The sequence below is a fragment of the Archocentrus centrarchus genome, chromosome 16, assembly GCF_007364275.1.
Source record: "Archocentrus centrarchus isolate MPI-CPG fArcCen1 chromosome 16, fArcCen1, whole genome shotgun sequence".
Lineage (NCBI taxonomy): Eukaryota > Metazoa > Chordata > Actinopteri > Cichliformes > Cichlidae > Archocentrus > Archocentrus centrarchus.
Window position 1 is genome coordinate 20,001,352 of NC_044361.1, and position 19,675 is coordinate 20,021,026.

Below are 19,675 nucleotides of genomic sequence, written 5' to 3' on the forward strand. Positions count from 1 at the left end.
ATTTTATGAACAGATTCCAATGAAATTTTGTGGAGTGGTTGGAAATGACAAGAGGAAGAAGTGATTAAATTTTGGAGGTGATCCGGATCACGATCTGGATACAGGAATTTTTTTAAGGATTATTCACTATTGCGGGATAGGGGGTGGTTGTTGTCTGGGAAAGATGAAAGATTATTTCACAGTATTTAGATACACGTATTACAGTGTCAGTGACCCTATGGCCTTGGTGGAGGTTTGCGCTCTCTGAGTGCTTCTAGTTTGGGAGATGCTTTAAGGCCTCCTGGAATTCAGACATTGAAAGAGGTGAATCCAGAGCTGCAACCTGTTTATCATTTAGTTTAGGTAGATTTATATTGTTAAGAAATTTTTCAATGGTAGCATCAGATGGATTAATCTGTGATGAGTGTTATAGCGGACATATGCTGCACCACGTGCAGCATGGGCTGCACGTGGTGCCAAAGGGAAGCACTCTCTACTCATAGACAGCAGGGGGATCTTCACGTTTACAGTCCCACCAAAGGAATCGGAGCAGCGGTTGTCTTCCTTCAGAAGTTGAACCTGGTGAAACATTCCCCGGATGTCACTGCTGATCACAAAGGGATGCTGTCTAAATCTTAGAAGAACTGCCAGGAGGGATGGCCCCAAAGTAGGCCCAGGGAGAAGGTGGTCATTGAGACTTTGTCCCTTGAACTGAAAGGAGCAGTTAAACACAACTCGATTCTTGCCATTATGCTGCACCATGTGGTGTGGGATACACCAGCTAGTGGGGGTGTCCTCTGCTCCGGTTCAAGTTTAACAACGTAACCTTCCCTGTGCAGTCTCTGAATTTCTGCAGTGTACACGAGGACCTGCTCAGGCGACTTGGCCAGCTGCCGCTCGGTGCTGCAAAGCAGAGGGAGCACGGCTTCCTTAGGGGCAGACAGTGTGGGCATGTTGGGAGCGCGCAGGAGTGGTGTTGCATAGCGCTTAACTCCCTTGATGTTTATTCTCTCTGTCTTGGTCTCGAGAAGCTTCGCTGCTTCTTGGTCTTGCCGTGACCTGGTGCTGACTTTGGCATTACGCCAGGGTAAGACATCCATTTGCCATAGTCTTTCAACCTCTCAAAACAGATCTGCATTTGAGGACTGACAAATGGTGAAATAGCACTGCTGCTCAGTCAGCCTCTGCATTACCTCCTGCGTTGGGCCTTGTAATGTCCAGCCTAGCTGTGTCTTGACAGCTGCAGGCTTACCTGGCGGGCTAAGGCGGACAGGTTCCACTGGGGTGACCAAATGTGGGTGGTCTGATCCTATTAGCAGCACTGGCCTAGCGTGATCAATGTCTTGCAGGGGCAGACCCCTGAGATGGTGATATCTCTGCTTGAGTGCGTTTACTGGGTGCGTGTGCTCGGCCAACCCAAGTGTTTCAGCAGTGAATGCTTGGTGTATTTTGAAAATCCTTCTTGGCTGGGAGACAGGAGAAATGCTGAAGGAAACAGCCTCACCTTGGAGGACATGGAGATCTTGTCTCACAGTCCTCAGGGTTAAGTCTGACCTTTCAGACCCAACTGTTGTGCAGCTGTATGGAGAAGGATAGTCCGTTCTGAACATCATCAAGGACTGCATAAGACTCTAGGACTCGATCTCCATTTCTTAACAGCACCTTGCTGATTTTCAAGAGGACTTTACATCCTCCCAGAGGTCTGTCGATGTATAACACTTCCTCTCCCACTTGTGTGGTGCAAGTGTCCATAGGCGCTGATGACGCTTGGGCTGTCTCACCTTTAGTGGGTCTGTCATTGACATCATGCAGGACCAGGAGATGCCGCCGGTTCCAAGTCTTACAACACATTTTCAAGTCACATTCTGCCACATGATGGGTCCTACCACAACGCCAGCACCGATTATTATTCTTAATCCAGCTTCGTCATTGGGCTGCGTGTAGCTGTCTGAAGTTGGAGCAGTTGTTTAGAGAGTGGTTGCTACTGTCACAGTATGGACAGTACTTCCTCCCTTTGGCTTTAGCTGGTGGAACCGCTGACGTAGTGGCTGTACCTGGGGGCTCTGTGTTGAACAATATGGTGGTTGTCTTAGTGGATGGCTTTCTCCTCTCCTCTCTGGAACATGGCGCTCCTTGAGCTGACCCTCGGAGTATCAACTTGCACCTGCAGCTCATACTCAAGCCAGTCTGCGAAGTCACTCAGTGTAGGAATGGGAATGTTTTGAGGGTGAATGTATCGATGAAAACGATCTCAACTCGTGGGGGAGCTTTTCCAGCAACCTGGACACGTGGGACCCACACTCAGTTCAACCATTCCTTTCCTCCCCAGCTGTGCTAACATACTAACCAGTGAGCACACCTTTAGAGCAAACATCCTAAAGGCCTTTGTCTCCCCTGCCATAACTGATGGCCCATCCATTAATTCTGCAATACGCTGTAGGGCCAGCTGATGTGGTTGTCTGTACTGCTGGTTGAGGGCCTCCATAGTGTTGGTATAAGGGTATCTGGAATTGCTGTAGGAGTCAGCAATAAGCAAGTATCTGGAATTTGAAGCGCTCTGTCGCATCTGCTGGGAGGATATTTTCCAGGGCAATTCTCAACCGTGCAAACTCCCGTGGGCTTGGATGCAGGAAATCTGGAATAGTTGGCGTGGGCCCCCTATAGTATCACTCCTGCCCTCCCACTGGTCCCGGATGTGGAGATCTGGGGTACAGGTAGTCACTGGCATGATCATGTCTAGGCGGGGAGTGGTATTGAGGGCTATAACCGCCACGCTGAACAGGCTGACTTCTACCTCCTGGCTCTAGCTCCTGTGGTGATATCCTTCTGAGCTGTGGGGGTAGTCCCATGCTGTTGCATGATCGGCCCGCCTTGCCAAGGGGAACCCATCAGGTGAGTAATCACCATGTGTGATGTCTAATGGGTCGGGCCTCAGGTGCAGGTGCTGACCTTCTCTGTGATGTGTAGGTGATCCTTTGAGTGTGAAGAGAGTGCCTCTCAGGCAAGTGAAGGTGGGCTGAAGTGTTGCTGTGGCAGTAGTCTGGAGAGCGGTGCTGAGCGGAATACCGCTGACTAGTAGGTTCCTGTAGAGGCACGTGAGATGGTACCGTGTGATCTGAATCCAGGAGTGGGTGTACCTTATCTTCTCTTGACGGAGTGGCGTGCTGTTCCTCACCACCATCAGACTCTGCTCTGTTGGGGTTGCCAGGGCTGACAGACCTGCCAGGCCTGTCCAGCTGTGCAGCCTGGTGTCTCGGCTCCAGCAGTGGAGTAGGCAGTGCATTGTAGGCCCTTTGCAGCTGATTAATGGTGCCACTGAGATGGCTGAGCTGCTCACGTAATTGTGCTGTCTCCTATGCTGCTTGGCTGCGAAGCAGCGCCATTCTTTCTCCACTTTTCTCTGACAGCTCCTCTTTATGTAGCCTCAGACGGTGCATGGCTTGGAGCAGAACCTCCTGCTCACTTTTCAGTTTCTCATTGTCCTGCTGTAGTCTTGCTGTCTTCTCATCCCACTGATCTCTAGTGTCCCACCCAGATAACTGAAAACTGTCCTGAGTTATAGGGGACTCAGATCGGGCATATCCATGAGCCCCGTCGGGCTCCTCTTCATCTGTTGGACGTGGAGGCGGAGTATGTGCTAACCTGGAGAGTGATGATGTTCTCTTGGGGGGGATAATCACTGAGGTTGTATTCCCGCAGGTGAGCAGGGAGGGCAGGTTGTCTCCTAGTATGCGGTTCTTCTGAGTATGACATCTTTATTACAGGAGATCACATCCGGCTCGAAGGACCATCTGTTATAGTGGACACACTAACCCACTATCTCTTGCTCGTGGTAACAATGCGGTCCCCTTGTAATATAGTCCGGTCAGAGACATGAGACGATGTCACATCAGGTGCAAACTTTATTTTCCATTGCCACACAATATGCACACACTCAGGCTGACCAGTACAAATGTGGTTTTAGTCCCATGAACGCACACAGGCCAGCTTTAGTCCGATTTTGTCCAAAGTCCGATAACTTGTGTGCAGCTGCTCCATCCGTCTGACTACACTCTCTGCTGCTACGGCAGAGTGGCTGCGAGCTGTGATTAACTGATAGATGCATTCCTATTGGTCGCTTGGTGAATCATGCCCCCTCCATGCCACTAATGCATGGTCTGCAGGTGGGCTTTTTAACAATGAGTATGAAGCTTCATAAAAATCTTTAAAAGATTTATTTGTTGTGGGTCATGAGTAATGTTACCAGTTGAATCTTTAATAGAATAAATAGCTGTTTTTTCTTTGTTTAGTTTTAACTGGTTGGCCAGGAATTTTCTAGATTTATTTCCATGTTCGATGTTTTCCAAACACAGCCTTTGCAACATAAATTCTGTCTTCTTATCAGATATTTTATTTAATTCCAGGTTTAATTTCCTCAGGTTGTTAATTATATGTTCTTGTGGTGAAGCAGCATAGGCAGTTTCTAAAGATTTAATTTTTTGTTCTAATTCTAACACAAGTGTGTTTTCTTTTTTTTTCTTATGTGAGCAGTAAGATATTATTTTACCCCGCATTACTGCCTGTGTATTTATGTGCTTCCCAAAGAACACATGGTGATATTCCTGGCAGATCATTATTTTCTAAATATATAGCACACTCCTTTTTGAAATAATTAATGAAATATTGTTCTTTAAGTAATGATGTATTAAATCTCCAGTTCCTAATTGGTGGTGTGACTCTTTTCTGTGTCAGAGACATAGACACCAGTGCATGATCACTGATAGTGATTGGATGAATCTGAGTGTCTGTGATATCCGTCATCATGGAGCTGCTAACTAGAAAACAGTCTATGCGAGAGTGAGACTTGTGCACTGGTGAGAAAAAAAAGTATAATCCCTCAGAGTGGGGTGATGTGAATGCCAAGCATCACAAAGACCAAAATCCTTCATGTACTGTTTAAGAATATCTGCAGACTGCCAGTTCCTTTGACTCACTGCTGTACTGAGTCTGTCAATATCTGCATTAAGTACCAAGTTGAAGTCTCCTCCTATTATAATTGTGGTGTCAGAGTGATCAGAGAGTGTAGTGAAGAAAGAGTGAAAGAAGGAGGGATCATCAACATTTGGCCCATATATACTAGCAATACATAAATCTATATTCTGAATAGATAAATTAAGTATTATAAATCTACCGTCTGGGTCTACTGTAGTGTTGTTAATGTTAAAGTTTACCTTCGTGTTGTTCAGTATGGCTACACCTCTTTCTTTGGAATTGTAGCAGGCTGAGTACACATGAGGAAACTGGACAGGAGAGTGTGTGTGCAGATGTTTTGGACACATGTGTCTCCTGTAGAAGAAACGCATCTGCTTTTAAGTCTTTTAACTGATTAAAAATTTTTAGTCTCTTTTCCCTCGAACCAGCTCCGTGTACATTCCATGAGACAAACCTTAGTGTGCTCATGTTTCAACTAACTGATGGAGTGTTGTGCGTTTACTAAAGATGGGTATGTGTGTGTATGCACATTGTATATTGGTGTGTGTGTGTGTGTGTGTGTGTGTGTGTGTGTGTGTGTGTGTGTGTGTGTGTGTGTGTGTGTGTGTGTATACACTGTATGTTGGGGTGTGTGTGTGTGTGTGTATATATACACTGTATGTTGGTATGTGTGTGTGTACATATGCTGTATGTTGATGTATGTGTGTGTGTTGGTGTGTGTGTACACTGTATGTTTGTGTGTGTGTGTATATATGTGCTGTATGTTGGTGTCGAAAACTGCAGCATTGACAGTGAAGTAAGCATATTGTTGAGTGCAGAAAGACGTGAATAAGGAAAATGGCGTAAAAAAAGTGATCTAAGTGAAACAAAACTTTGCAAACACCAAAAAACCATTTTTAAAACTTCAAGAGGGGAAAGATAAAAACAAAACAACAACAAAAGATCATGGCACTAAGCTGATTAATCCGGCGTTAATGATCCTATTTAGACAAATAAATATACATTTCGAATACTAGTAGAGAAGGGACCGGAAAAAACAAAAAACTAAGAGAAAAGTGTGGACACAGATCACCTTTTAGATCAGTATTGCCATGGCGTTGTATTCTGGTCTCGGTAAAGCTGACCTTTAACATAAAGTTTATCTACAGCGATGACAGCCCGGGAGCCTCCTTGCATGAACTTCTTTTGGATCAGGAACAGGACTTTGCATCGCTCCAGGATCTCTTTTGGAAATCGATCATTTACGCTGAAGTCGGTTCCTCTCAGCTCCCGGCTGCGGCTCTTCACCAGCTCTTTTTGTTTGTAATGCTTGAATTTGGCCACGATCGGTCTGGGTCTGCGTCCATCGGGTCGCTTACCTCCCAGGCAGTAGACTCTGGAAGGCGATGGTCTTCCCGGTGTCCTCGGGGAGCTTCAGGTGGGTCTGAATGAATGATTTCACTGTTACTTCTGGGTCTTCTTCAGACTTTTCTGGGATCCCTGAGAACACGAGGTTGTCCCTCATGCTGCGGCCTGGAGCTCAATAGCGGTTTCTTTTATTTTTTTTATTTTCTTCCGAGAGCCGGGTCATTCCCTCGTTGAGGGATTTCACCGACTCCCCTGAGTGTGGCGTTTTCAGCAGCAAGTGTTTCCACCTGCTGCTGGCTGAACTCTACGGCAGGGGTATTCACCTACATTTTTCTATGGGCCAAATTGTCATGAGGCTAGTTGCCAGTGGGCCACATATTTCTCGGGACACTTACTCTTGTGCATACTTATTGGTCCAGTTGTCCTTAAATTTTCTATTTTCGCTGTCCACCTTACGTCTCTTCTCTTTTGAATGCGACATGTTTTCAGCAGAAATTGCTGTCTGGCCTCCCGCCAACTCCTCAGCAAGGAAAGCAGCTAATGGATGTCCTAAAAGTCACTAGAAGTCGCTATATGACACCATCACCATCAATTTGCATAATTGGTTATTTGCATGTAGTTGCAATTGAGGCTGTAGGAGAGAGGAATAACATCTTTGAAGAGACAAAAAGTGAAGAAAAAATATGTTTAGAACTACTAGGGCTGGGGAATCTGGACCAAAATAATATCTCGATATTTTTTACCTGAATGGTGATATACGAAATATATCTTGATATTTTTTTCCCAAAGGTATAAACAAAAAGGCACCTCTGACTCAAAGTTACATGTCCCAAATGTCACACAGGCACTTTTATTAACATTCAGCTGTACATGTATATGAGAAATTGCTCAAAAATAAACCACTGGCATTTAAATAATAATGCTCCCCAAATAAATTAATGTTTTTTTCTCCATAACAAAAGACTCGCAGCTGTGCAATTAATATGTAAACAGAAAAGATACAGAGCGAAAATAGCAAAAGGCTGACTTACAAGCCAGTCTGCAGTGAAGTAGACTTCTCCAAAGTGCTTCCTCCTGTGTAAGATAACAAACATGTAAACAGACTGAATGAACAAACTTCCATCCTTCAGTCAGCAGGATTTGTAAATCCATAGACATATATGCTCATATTTCACAGCAACAGCCCCACCCGCTCAATGCGGCGTCGTATCCACCAGCTGCATCACTAAGACACGATCAGACTCACTTCCGCTTTAAGGTCACGTGACTTACGGTACATACCAACAGTTTGGTACTCTTGGGGGTCCAGGCAATGCCAATGCATCTGAATGGATGCAGTACGAAGGCTGTATGTACACAAAACACGGCGATAGCAGAGGATTTCAGGTTAACAAAAAGCTCTCCAACAGTTGCCGAAATCACCGAGAAAACTCGCTAAATTTGTCACTAGTTGCTTTTAGGAAAAAACTCACTTGGGGGGTTTGAAAAGCCACTAGCTCTAGCGACAAAGCCACCAAGTTGGCAATACTGATAAAATGTATTCTTCTTCTTTTTCTTCTTAAGTTTAATGGCGGTTGGTAATCTATGGTGCGTTACCGCCACCACCCGTAAAGGGTGTGAACTACATGCCGTGCTTAAAATTTAGTCACAGCTTCTTTTAAAATTTTTATTTAATAGAAGTAAATGGGCAGTGGGCCGGCCCAAAATGACTGATGGGCCGGTTCTGGCCCTTGGGCCGCCAGTTGAATACCCCCTGCTCTACGGGCTCCAGCAAGGCCTGAAACTCCTACTTTCCCACCGCCGAGGAGCCAGTTCACGTGCCAGTGCTTGTGCTGTTCCCAGTGAACCAGCGAAACGCTTAAGAACGGGCCCGCGTTTCTGTGAACTGCTTTTTTACGTGTGAGTGTGGGCGGGTCCTCGTCTGGACACGGAAGCTGAAGCCCACAAACGTAGGAGAACACACTCCCCTTTTTTGTGCTGCGAACACATTTTATGGTCCAAACCAAACTACTGCAGCATCTGTGTGCAGCACAGAGGTAAACACAGACAGCGATTAGAGCAAGACGACAAGTACGCACTTTGCGTCCTTTTATCTGTGATATGAACTGATACAAAGCAGCGAGTTCAGCCTTAGAGCCCAACCTAATTCACAGCCGTGAAAATCGCTTTGTTTTTCTCATGTAATACACATGTAATATGGTAGAAAACTTGATGTTGAGACGGCAGAGTCACGCCCTTCTGCCGCTTTCGGCACACGTTCTTGGTTCAAGACCAGCTAGTTTGCCGGGCCGGAGTTGAACCCGTTTTTCGGCCGAGCACCGAGTGCTTCCACGGTGGAAAACCCGCCTAACGGTTCAAATTAAGGCACCGGAACCCTGTTGGTGGGAAAGAGGATTTCAACCAGGGCCAGGCGGGCGTCAAAACTGGACAGTTTATTTATGGACTCCAGAATGTCCACCACGGTGATGGTTTGTGGAGAAGCTGCCTCTGGGGAGTCTTCAGGGTGACTTCTTTTGGTGGACGGAGCTCCTTTGCTGCTGGAGGGAGTCGGAGTCCTGTCCGGTTTGCCCATGACGATCCGCTCGAAACACTCGTCGATATACACCTCTAAACTATCCAGATCCACTCCAGAGTGTTGAAATTAGGGAAAAATGCCTAGGAGTTTGTTAACTATATATCTGTCTAACAATACGCTAGCGGAGAAAACTGATTACTAAGTGCTTGCAGTCAGTGGCGCGCCGCCATGTTGGAACTGCCGAGATTCTCGTTGAGTTCCCACGTCACAGCATGCCGGTTTAGTTTATTGTTTATTTGTTTATTGTTTGTATTTATTCTTTAAAATAATGTCATCAGGGAATGTTGGCCCTCGGGCGTTTTCACATTGTCAAATCTGGCCCTCCTTGAAAATGTTTGGACACCCCTGCTTTAGATTAGGGGGATGCAGAAAGCCCCCCTCTGAACGGCTCCTAGTGTTTGGGAGCCGGAGACAGCGGCAGGAGTCAGAAACTCTGAATGAAGTAAAATGGTCTGTGGGAATGTTACCATGAATATGGCTTGTTTGTCAGTTTGCTTTCATACATAGGATAAAGTTTACTTACTGTACAAGAAGTCAATTTGCAATGAATTTCAAATGAGAGGCAGAAAAATCATTTTGGCTCTTCTGCTTAGGCCAAAGTTTTTAACCTTTTGTTGTACCTGTTTGGCTAAATGCAGGGCTGTAAAGAGGCACACAGCTTGTCTATGATCTTTTTTTTTTTTTTTTTCATTTCTTCCTCAATTCTTTATTCTTTATTATTATTTATTATTGACATATGCAGGTAGACTGAAAAAAAAACAGGCAAATAAGGCACTAGTTGTCCCCACCCCCTATACCTCTATATTGTAAAGAGAATTATTAAACATGAATGAAACCTATGGAACATATAAATATACGTAAACAGAAAAGAAACAGCACAAGAACATTCTACACATCCCTCCTGCGTTCCACACACACACATACACACACATGCACATAAGTGCACATACATACACAGCTTGTCTATTAAATATGAGAGTTATCACTTTTATTTATTTCTTTAGCTTTTTATTATTTTTATTGATATTTATTTTTGATTTATTAGATTAGAGTTTCAGACTGAATAGGCATATTTTAATAGCTGTTTTTTTTAAATTAAAAAGTGAATAATTTGTTCATTACATTATCTGTGAGGATTTTTTCATGTCAGAACGTTGTTTAATTAAAGAACCAGTTCTGTTGCCAGTCAACCTACATAAATGCATTTTTGACCATTATTAAATGTTTTTGACCAATAAAACATATTGTCTGTTACTAAATTATTGTTGTGCTACTGAAATATTTAGCTTGCTAGTATATGAAGGAGTGTGAGAGCCACATTGAGAAATAAAATAAATCATTTTGAGCATTTTTAGAATAAAGTCAAAATCGTTGAAGTCGTCATTTCAAGTCAAATAACGGCCACAGCTGCTATACTCTCTACAAAATGCCTTTGGTAGAAACAACTTGATCAGCTGTGTTATTGTGTCTTGTGGTTCTACATGTCCCCTCTGTACTGTATGAAGGTGCAGCCATCCTTGCAGCTAACTATTGCCAGTTTGTGTGGTTTTTCCTTCTGAGCAGATGCAGCTTTCTGCACTCTCTAACTTCCTCATACTTATCACTACATCGTGTTTATGTACTAAAAGAGAAATCATTTCCTTGTCACTAAAACCGATTCTAAAGTATAGTTTAAATAACTCATAATACAAGACATTCTGGAGGGTATAACAGATGTGTCGTGGCAGTTGTTTGGCTATCTGCACATTTCGACTTTTTTCTCAAATTTTTTAATTTATTCTCAAAATGCACAATTTATTTTTTTTCTCAATGTGGCCCTAATACTCCTTTGTACTTGTACCAGTGCGGCCAGCTGATAAAGTAAGCCCTACAGCCTGGAATGACATGGTCATTATGCTTCATAAAAGACTCAAGCCATTTTGTTTGGTGGTTTGTCCACATCTTATGATTATAAAACACACATACATATATATATATATATCGTCCCCTTAGAATTATAAGGTTCTATCTGCGTTCTGACCAGTTTTGAGATATTGAGCTTTAAAGTTTTTGCACTCTGTATAGCAAAAATTACACATGGAGTAAGTCTCGTTCACACATGATTATGAAACACACCCTGTATGTATTCTAAATCAGTAATATCAAAATCCTATTAAATGTGCAAATGGGGTTTTTTTTGAACAAGTAAAATGCAGATAGAACCTTATATTTCTAAAAACGTGTTTTTTGTTTGGAATTATAAGGTTCTGTCTGCAAAATGTGACAACTACTACTGATTTTCAAGGAATGAAAAATAGTTAACTTATAGTAATTTTAAACCATAAAATTATGGATATAGTAGAGTGTCCACAAGTATGGTTAAATGAAATTTAATGAATTCTGTGGCAGTTTTTAAGTTTCTTATTTCATGGCAAACTGGTTTTCCGCACACATTTCCCTTCCCTTTACCAGAAGAAGATGATGCTTGACAAAGTTTTATCTTTGAATGTTTCAATGCTACAACATCTCCATCCATTCTCTTCCACTTATCCTGTTCAGGGTCGTGGGGGGGGGGGGGGGGTCTGGAACCTATCACAGCTGACATAGGGTGAGAAACACGGTACACCCTGTATAGGAAGCCAGCCCTTCACAGGGCTAACACAGAAAGACAACCATTCACACTCATGGGCAATTTAGAGTGACCAGTTAACCTAACCCCAGTAAGTGCATGTCTTTGGACTGTGGGAGGAAACCCACGCAGATACAGGGAAAACACGCAAACTCCACAAAGGCCTCTTTCCCACCAACAGGGTTCCGGAGCCCGTGCCGTAATTTGAACCGATAGGCAGGTTTTCCACCGCCGAAGCACTCGGTGCTCAGCCAAAAAACGGGTTCAATTCCGGCCCCGCAAACTAGCTGGTCTGGAACCAGGAACGGTGCCGAAAGCGGCAGAGGGGCGTGACTCTGCCGTCTCAACATCAAGTTTTCTACCATATTACATGTGTATTACATGAGAAAAGCGAAGCGATTTTCACGGCTGTGAATTAGGTTGGGCTCTAAGGCTGAACTTGCTGCTTTGTATCAGTTCATATCACAGATAAAAGGACACAAATTGCGTACTTGTCGTCTTGCTCTAATCGCTGTCTGTGTTTCCCTCTGTGCTGCACACAGATGCTGCAGTAGTTTGGTTTGGACCGTAAAACGTATTTGCAGCACAAGAAAGGAGAGCGTGTTCTCCCACGTTTGTGCGCTTCGGCTTCCGTGTCCAGACAAGGACCCGCCCACGCTCATACGTAAAGGAGCAGTTCACAGAAACGCGGTGGGAACGCAGGCCCGTTCTTAAACATTTTGCCAGTTCATTGGGAACAGCACGGGCACTGGCATGCGAATCGGTTCCTCGGCGGTGGGAAAGTAGCAAAAGAGAGAGAGAGAGAGAGAGAGAGGCCCGGGCCAAGATGGAGTCAAACCCAGACATCAATCTAGCTGTGAGGCAGTAGTGCTAACCACCATGCTACCTTGCTGCACAACATCTATTACACAATTTTAAAAATGTACAATTAAAAAAAACAATCAAACTTTTCATTAAATTCATGTTGGCAGACTGAGCCCTCTTTTTTCCCCATCCTTTATTTTTCCAAAGTGAAAACCAATATGAAAACCAGCAAGTAAAAATAAAAATTTATAATAAATAAATAGAATAAAATAAACATTAGATATAAATTTAGGAGGGGTATATTTTGACGTATAAATAAATTCAAATTTCAATAAAAATTTGTACAGAGAGTCAAATAAATTGTGGATAATTTGCCAGAATGTTTTTTTTCCCAATTTGGCCGAGAGATTTTTAAATTTTACAAGCTGCAATCTACCTGAAAAAGCATTCTTTAAAATACTGAATAAAAATTTAGATTCTGAGTCCATGTCCACTGAGTACAAAAATCCAAATAAAAACTCACTCCACTTAAAAGGTAGATTTGTAAACTTGGATCTTTAATTAAAATCATTCTGCTATAAAAATGTCACTGACAATGAACTGTTTTGTTTCGGTTGTATTTATTCAGGAGAAATCCAACAATTTCTTTGCTGTCCCTTTTCTGGTGTTTTTTGCTTTTATTTGCTCTTCTGGAGTGTGATGACAGAAATAAAAATAGACAGAGCTCACTCACATAGTAGCACTGCTAAGTCATAGAATATATTAAAATCTGAAGTCATTCTTCAATCAAGAATATTTTATACGTGCAGTAACTTATATTATGACCTCTGACTATTCTCAATATTACCAACTACATTGTTTCTTTATGTTAGCACTGACCACAGACAAACAATACAAAACTAGCGTTAGCTTGCTTGCTTGGTAGCTAACAGTGCAAAGAAACAGCTCAGTTCGATCTAAAAAAAAAAAAAAAAAATCAAAGTTCAGAGTTTTCCTGCCATTAGTACTTCTGTCTGTTGTCAACTCATTTTTGAAATCCTCAACCTTTAGATGTCTTGTAAACAGCCCCAGCTTACAATAAAACATTTTCTCTTGCATCTCCTCTGCTCCTTTGCTTGTCATTGTGCCGGGCACCAACATGACAAACAAGAAGCAACCTCGTGAACATTTCAAGTTCCTATTGGTTCACAGATAGAACCTTATAGCACCAAGTTAAAGCTTGATTTTGCAGATAGAACCTTATAGTTCTAAGGGGACAATATATATGTATATATATATATATATATATATATATATATATATATATATATATATATATATATATATATATATATATATATATATACACAATAATATAGTGTACACAACAATATTTTTCCAAGAAACATTTGAAAAAGTCAAAGACCAAATAGCAGTTTTTATGCTTTGCTCTGAGTATTTACGGATCTGTCAGGTTTCCAATGTGCCCCCCCCCCCCAAATAGTAAACTCCTTCCTACGCCCTTGCATGTGGGTAACTTTAAACTTTACACTGTGGGACAAGAGCTTTGTAAATGATTTGTAAAGTATTTTACACACACACTGCTGTGCTTGTCAATCCAGACCTGGGAGGGGAGTGACCACTGAGACGTGAAATCTTTAGCTGTTGTTTACCTTCATTTCAGGGGCTTCACCGGCACGTCTCACCCACTTGACACAAAACCCAAGTATTTGATGGCTATAGTAGTTAACACTGCCCTTGACTGTAAATCATTCATACATTTAATAATGAATCAAGTTATATACGTTATATGTTCGTGATTAAGCAATCTACATAGAGAAAATTAGACTAGGGTATAGACTTTAAACTTATTTGTGAAAAATTCAGTTTAATGATTTTTCTAATGATCACTTCAAGGTTTAGTAAAGTTTACAAATGACTTACAACATATTTCTATTTTGTTAATATATCATTAATGTATATTAGTCTATTGCAAATGATTATTTCATCATACATTTATATCTGTCATAAATAAAATACTACAGATTGCTTTGGGGTCACTTTATACTATGTGTACACACATTGTTCTTTTAATAATTGCTGCATTTATGATATTCGAACTACAATTATAGAACATCAGGGCTATTTGACAGATTATTGTCTTGAAAGCAACACAACTTTTAATATGTTCATTTGTATAATTCAAGTTAAATTTAGCACCATTTGCAGTAAATTGTCACGAACTTGGATAAATCATGTTTGGACTCTGAAAGGGAAATTCCTAAAAATACATTTGCATTCCTCACAAATCCCAACAGCAGTTTTTGAAAGACTGAAGTTGATTTACTTCAGCAGCTGAAATATCTGACCTCTTTGTCTTCCTTCTTTTTAATAAACAATCAGTGACCAGTCTGTCATCAGAGGCCTGTGTTACAAAGCAGGTGACAATGACTCAGCATAAAGAAAAACACAAATCCGGAAAAGCAGTTTTTGTTCACAACAGGTACACAAGCCATGAATCTTTTCAGGTTCTCTTTTCTTTTGTCTGTGCTGCAGTACTTTCAGATGACAAGGACTTTGTAGTATAATTGCCTATCAATGGATGTCTGGAAGGAGGTAAAAATGATCAAAACTTTAAAATAGTGGAGTTATACTACTAGATTCCTGGTAAAATATCACATCACACCTGCATTTGGCACTCTTAGGGCTCCATACATAATTTCTTGTGTATTTGTGAAGCAAATTTCTTTTGCACATGTTTTTGCCAACAGTCACAAATGTCCATAAATGTTTACTTTGAATACACCTTGTAGCTGTGACAATAAATGGTGTCGTCCTCTCTCCACACTTCACAGCTCTAAAAATGATGTTGAAGGTCCTCTCTTAAAGGAGCAGTGAATTAACATTCTGCATAAATGCTATCTCAAAATTCAAAGTGTTATTTAAAACATCTGAACACTCCAGGTCCTTGTTTGAACGACACTGGTAATTGTTCAGTTTTTTATCATTAGTGTTTGATAGGTGCTTATCAAATTTCTTTATCTGTCCCCCTCCCACCCCTTAATGCTTTCAACCATTTCTTGTATTTTTAATGTATTCTGATGATGTTCTTTCCAATTTTAACAAACATGCCATATAAATAAAGTTTATTATAATATCATTACTTTCTATCAGTGTTTTAATCTGTGAAAGAACCATAAACATTCGGGGGGGGGGGGGGGGGGACTCATCACATAAACATCACTGTGAAGAAGGCCAGACAGCGTCTCTACCTCCTCAGGCGGCTGAGAGACTTCAAGCTCCCACTCAAGGTGCTCAGGAACTTTTACACCTGCACCATCGAGAGCATCGTGTGTGGGAGCATCACCACCTGGATGGGAAACTGCACCAAGCAGGACTTCATGGCCCTAAAAAGGGTGGTTCGTTCAGCTGAACGGACCATCAGAACCACCCTCCCCAACCTGCAGGACATTTACACCAAGCAGTGCAGGCTGAGGGCCATGAAGATCCTAAAACAGCCCAGCCACCCCGGACACTCTCTCTTCTCCCTGCTCCCATCAGGCCGGCGTTACCGCTGCCTGAGGACTAAGACTGAAAGATTGAAGAAGAGTTTTTACCCACAAGCCATCCGTCTGCTCAACTCTGAGCCCTAACTGGACCATTATTGCACAATGTAAATATTATAATTTATAATCTATAATTCCACGTAAAAGTGTGTATAGTGTATAGTATATAGAGTATAGTGTATAGTGTGAATTAATTTTTTATTTTTATTCTTCTTATTTATATGTGTGTGTATATATGGTTGCAGGTACAAAATACATTTCACTGTGCATTGTACTGTGTATAACTGTGCATGTGACGAATAAACACTATCTTAATCTTAATCTTAATCTTAAAATTTTCAAATCAGCACAATGAATGTGACCACATTAATAGATCGGCACACATTAGATGTGGACTTGTTAGAACCCTACTGCTGGATCCTGAGCTGAATGTATATCTATAAGAGATAGATGATTGGTTTAGAGAATGTTTTAAATATTAATAATAGGAACAAAGTACCCTTTGGGTTTAGACACACTTTGAGCCTCAATGGAAAAGACAGAGTGAGTGCCTTTAGTTACAGAGAACACAGAGGCAACTCTAAAATAACCACAATTCCTTCATGTATGATGAGAGAAAAAGACACAAAACAAACTACATTTCTTCTTGGTCTTTATGGCTGTTTATTAATAGATAACATTGTGTATTTTAAAATATTTTTCAGTTTGAGCCTAGATTTTACCATTTTATCCTATTAGACAACACAAAAATAATTTCATTAGGATTGTCAAATATCTGTCAGCAGTTTTTTGGGTCAATTAGATTTACTCATCCTCAGAGGTTGCATTAGGTTTTGTAGTTCTCGTTCATTTTGACAGAGGAATACAATTTCCACTACAGTATAATTTTATCCATTATTTTAATTGTTTATGCTAATATGTTTTTGTTAAACATATTTATTAGCATAGAAATTTTTAAACTAATTAAAGTAACACCCAGAACAGAGTGAGCACTTATGAAGGCATGAAGAGAAAATAAACACCTGTGTTTGCACTGATGTCAACAAGGGAGGTTGCAGTCTGCATAAGTAGGCCAGTTGTCAGGCAGGTGCACCGATAGACGCTAGGTGGTGCTCTAACACCTTCTGTTTTTGGCTTCTGAACTTGATAAATGCCCTTTTTGCACCACAGTTTTTGTTTTATTATTTATATTTTATACTCGTATATTTTAATTTTAAAATTGGCCCTCTGCATCAATTCCTGATTAAAAGCATGTAATACCCAACAAAATTATTTTTATAATTCTGCTAGACTGCACACACCCTGGCCCCTCTTTCTACTTTCTTTGTTGACACAGCCAGCCAGGCATGCATTCAAGTGCCCTGAGGAGCAGAATGAACAGCAGATACTTAAAAGAAAACATTGTATCCTCAGTGTTATCTGATAAGCAGAAACTTATATAATGAAAAAAGACAAAATAAGACTTAAAATTTCACAGCAACTAAAATTCAAAGAAAAAAGAACGACAGTGAGACATCTCATTGGGCCACTAATTTAAATAATTACCATTCAGCTGCTCTGGACAGATCAGCAATGAACCTTTGTGTTAACTGAAGAACAAACATCTTACAACAGTTTCTTCAGCCGCATAACAAGAACCACACAACCCTACAAAGCACTAGCCACCCCAGTACCACTTGTTAAGGTTATTGAATACCTTGTACTCCGTATGCCTACGCAAGTAATCACAGGACAGGCACATGTGCTCAGCCCCAAAATAGCTCTGCTTTGCTTTGAAGTGCCGCCGCCACTCAAAGTACCTGAGGTACATTTTCTCATCCTTGTCCAGGAGCAGCAGGTAATCAGCCAGCTCTTTGGGTGAGGTGAAGTCCTCCACATGAATGAAGGCGTCTCCCTGGATAAAGTTCTCATAATTCTGTCTGGGTGGGCCAAGAACCACTGGCACTGTCCCCACTGTCAGCGGGTTGTACAGTTTCTCAGTAATGTAGTCCTTGTGGATGGAGTTCTCAAACGAGAGATAGAACTTGCAGCTGGTAATGGTGGGTAAAATATCTTGGTCAGAGATGTACTTCCCAAAGGCTTGTCCATATGTATGAATCTCCACATGTTTTTTCAGCTCATTGTAATATTTCACCCGAACATGGTTCTGGTTCCAGTTGCTCACAATCCAGCAGACCAGCGTATTTTTCTTCGGTGGGATAAAATCCTCCTCACCCTCTGCTGGTATAATGTACCCATAAGGCACTGTAATGTCAGCATCCTGACGATAATTGACAGTCAGATTGAACAGGTTGTCTAATCCAGGGAGCTGGGATGAGTGTGATGGCGACTCTGCGTTCATCCATATCCACTTCTGGAATGATGGTCGCTGGAGCTGTGGGAGATTGGACAGGTCAGTGCTGATGTCTCGGTGGTGAATGATGACCCCATCTGCCTTACTGTAGAGGTTCCTGTCTGCTGTGATGAAACAGCCATCAATGTTGAAGACTGAGCTGCAAATGCTCGGGTCATACTCTTTTCCAAAGGGCCACATCCAGATCAGCACAATGGTAGCATTTTTATCACTGTTGGTGGAGAAGAGGTTCAGGCCAGGTTCTCTGAATACTGTTGACTCTACAGGACCTGGTAACCAGCTTATAGTTGGTTTAAAATACATAAAAAACAGAATGACAGAACATCCCAGTATAAAAGCACCGAGCAGGAGGGGTCGCAGGATTCTGTGAGAAGGTACAGTTTCCATACGCCGTCCTTAAAAAAGGGCAAAATTAAAGAAGAGAGTTGAAAATTAGTAATACTCAGCAGAATACAAAATCAAGACTGAGCATCTAATCATGTTAAACTTAGCATAATCCCACAAATTAATACTGTGCTAGATTCTGAAAAACATTTTATGCCTTATTTAAATGCTCCGTCTTATTAATATACACCGTGCTGTGTGTAAGGCAATTGGATCAGTGCTCATAAAGAAAAAAGTGAAAACATTGCCATACAAACCTGATGTTTTTAACTGAATGTTCAAAGCCAAGCAAGAGTAGAAGTTGTGGTAATTTGAAGGAGCAGCTCCTACACTGGATTGACGTTCAGATCAGTACCCTGTGTGATCCTGTGCTCATGGAGAAATTGCTGGTCACTGCAAAGAGATGCTTCTTTGCTCTTAGGCAGATAAATGATCCTTAATAATCCATCAAGGTGTGTTCAGTGTTGAATTTTGTTGCTTTCTTTATGTGAGCAGAGAGAGAGAATAAGAGAGAATTAATTAGGCTGAAAAAGATCTTGCATCTGACACTTGGCCAACAGGTGTCTCATGGTCCCTGGGTCTTGGATGCAGGGTTTTGAGTTTTGCTGATTTTGTATCTTCTGATTATCTTTGTGTTTTGGTTCTATTGTATATTGTATGTATATTCTGTATTGTTATTACCTCGCCCACGATAGGTGGGGAGGTTATGTTTTCACACACACGCCCTCCCCCTCCCCCAACTCCCCAGTGTGCACGCATTGCCGAGAAAAGACATGCAGACAGGCGTTCATTTTGTAGGAATCGCTTTGTCAAGCAATCCTCATGCACGTATGCGTCGTGTCTCGAGATTCTTCCGCAAGATGCTCGAAGTTCGGTTGTGTTCTGCACAGTTTTTCCGAAATGCCACAAAAAAAAAAAAAATGTGGGACACTATCTAAATATGTCTCAATATCTAAATAGTGGGCGAAAAGATACAGGACAGAGCCACGCGTGCCAATTACGCACTCGTTCTGAAAACATCTCCCCCTCTCATTCCACATAAATGAACATTCATCGCAGCAACTACCACAACAAAATAAGTCATGCTTTCTCAGAGTTAAATTTACCGC

General features: G+C 41.6%; 1 protein-coding gene across 1 annotated transcript; it reads right to left on the reverse strand.

Annotated features, from left to right (window-relative positions):
* Nucleotides 1-17,057: 17,057 nt before the first annotated feature.
* LOC115794771 (alpha-(1,3)-fucosyltransferase 9-like) lies at nt 17,058-18,569 on the reverse strand. Its single transcript, XM_030750417.1, has one exon. It carries the CDS (start codon nt 18,567-18,569, stop codon nt 17,487-17,489), a length of 1,083 nt encoding a protein of 360 aa, XP_030606277.1. The 3' UTR covers nt 17,058-17,486.
* Between the last annotated feature and the right edge of the window lie 1,106 nt (nt 18,570-19,675).

Excerpts from the sequence above, each read along its gene's own strand:
- LOC115794771 (XM_030750417.1), bottom strand. The coding sequence starts at position 18,569 with ATGGAAACTGTACCTTCTCACAGAATCCTGCGACCCCTCCTGCTCGGT.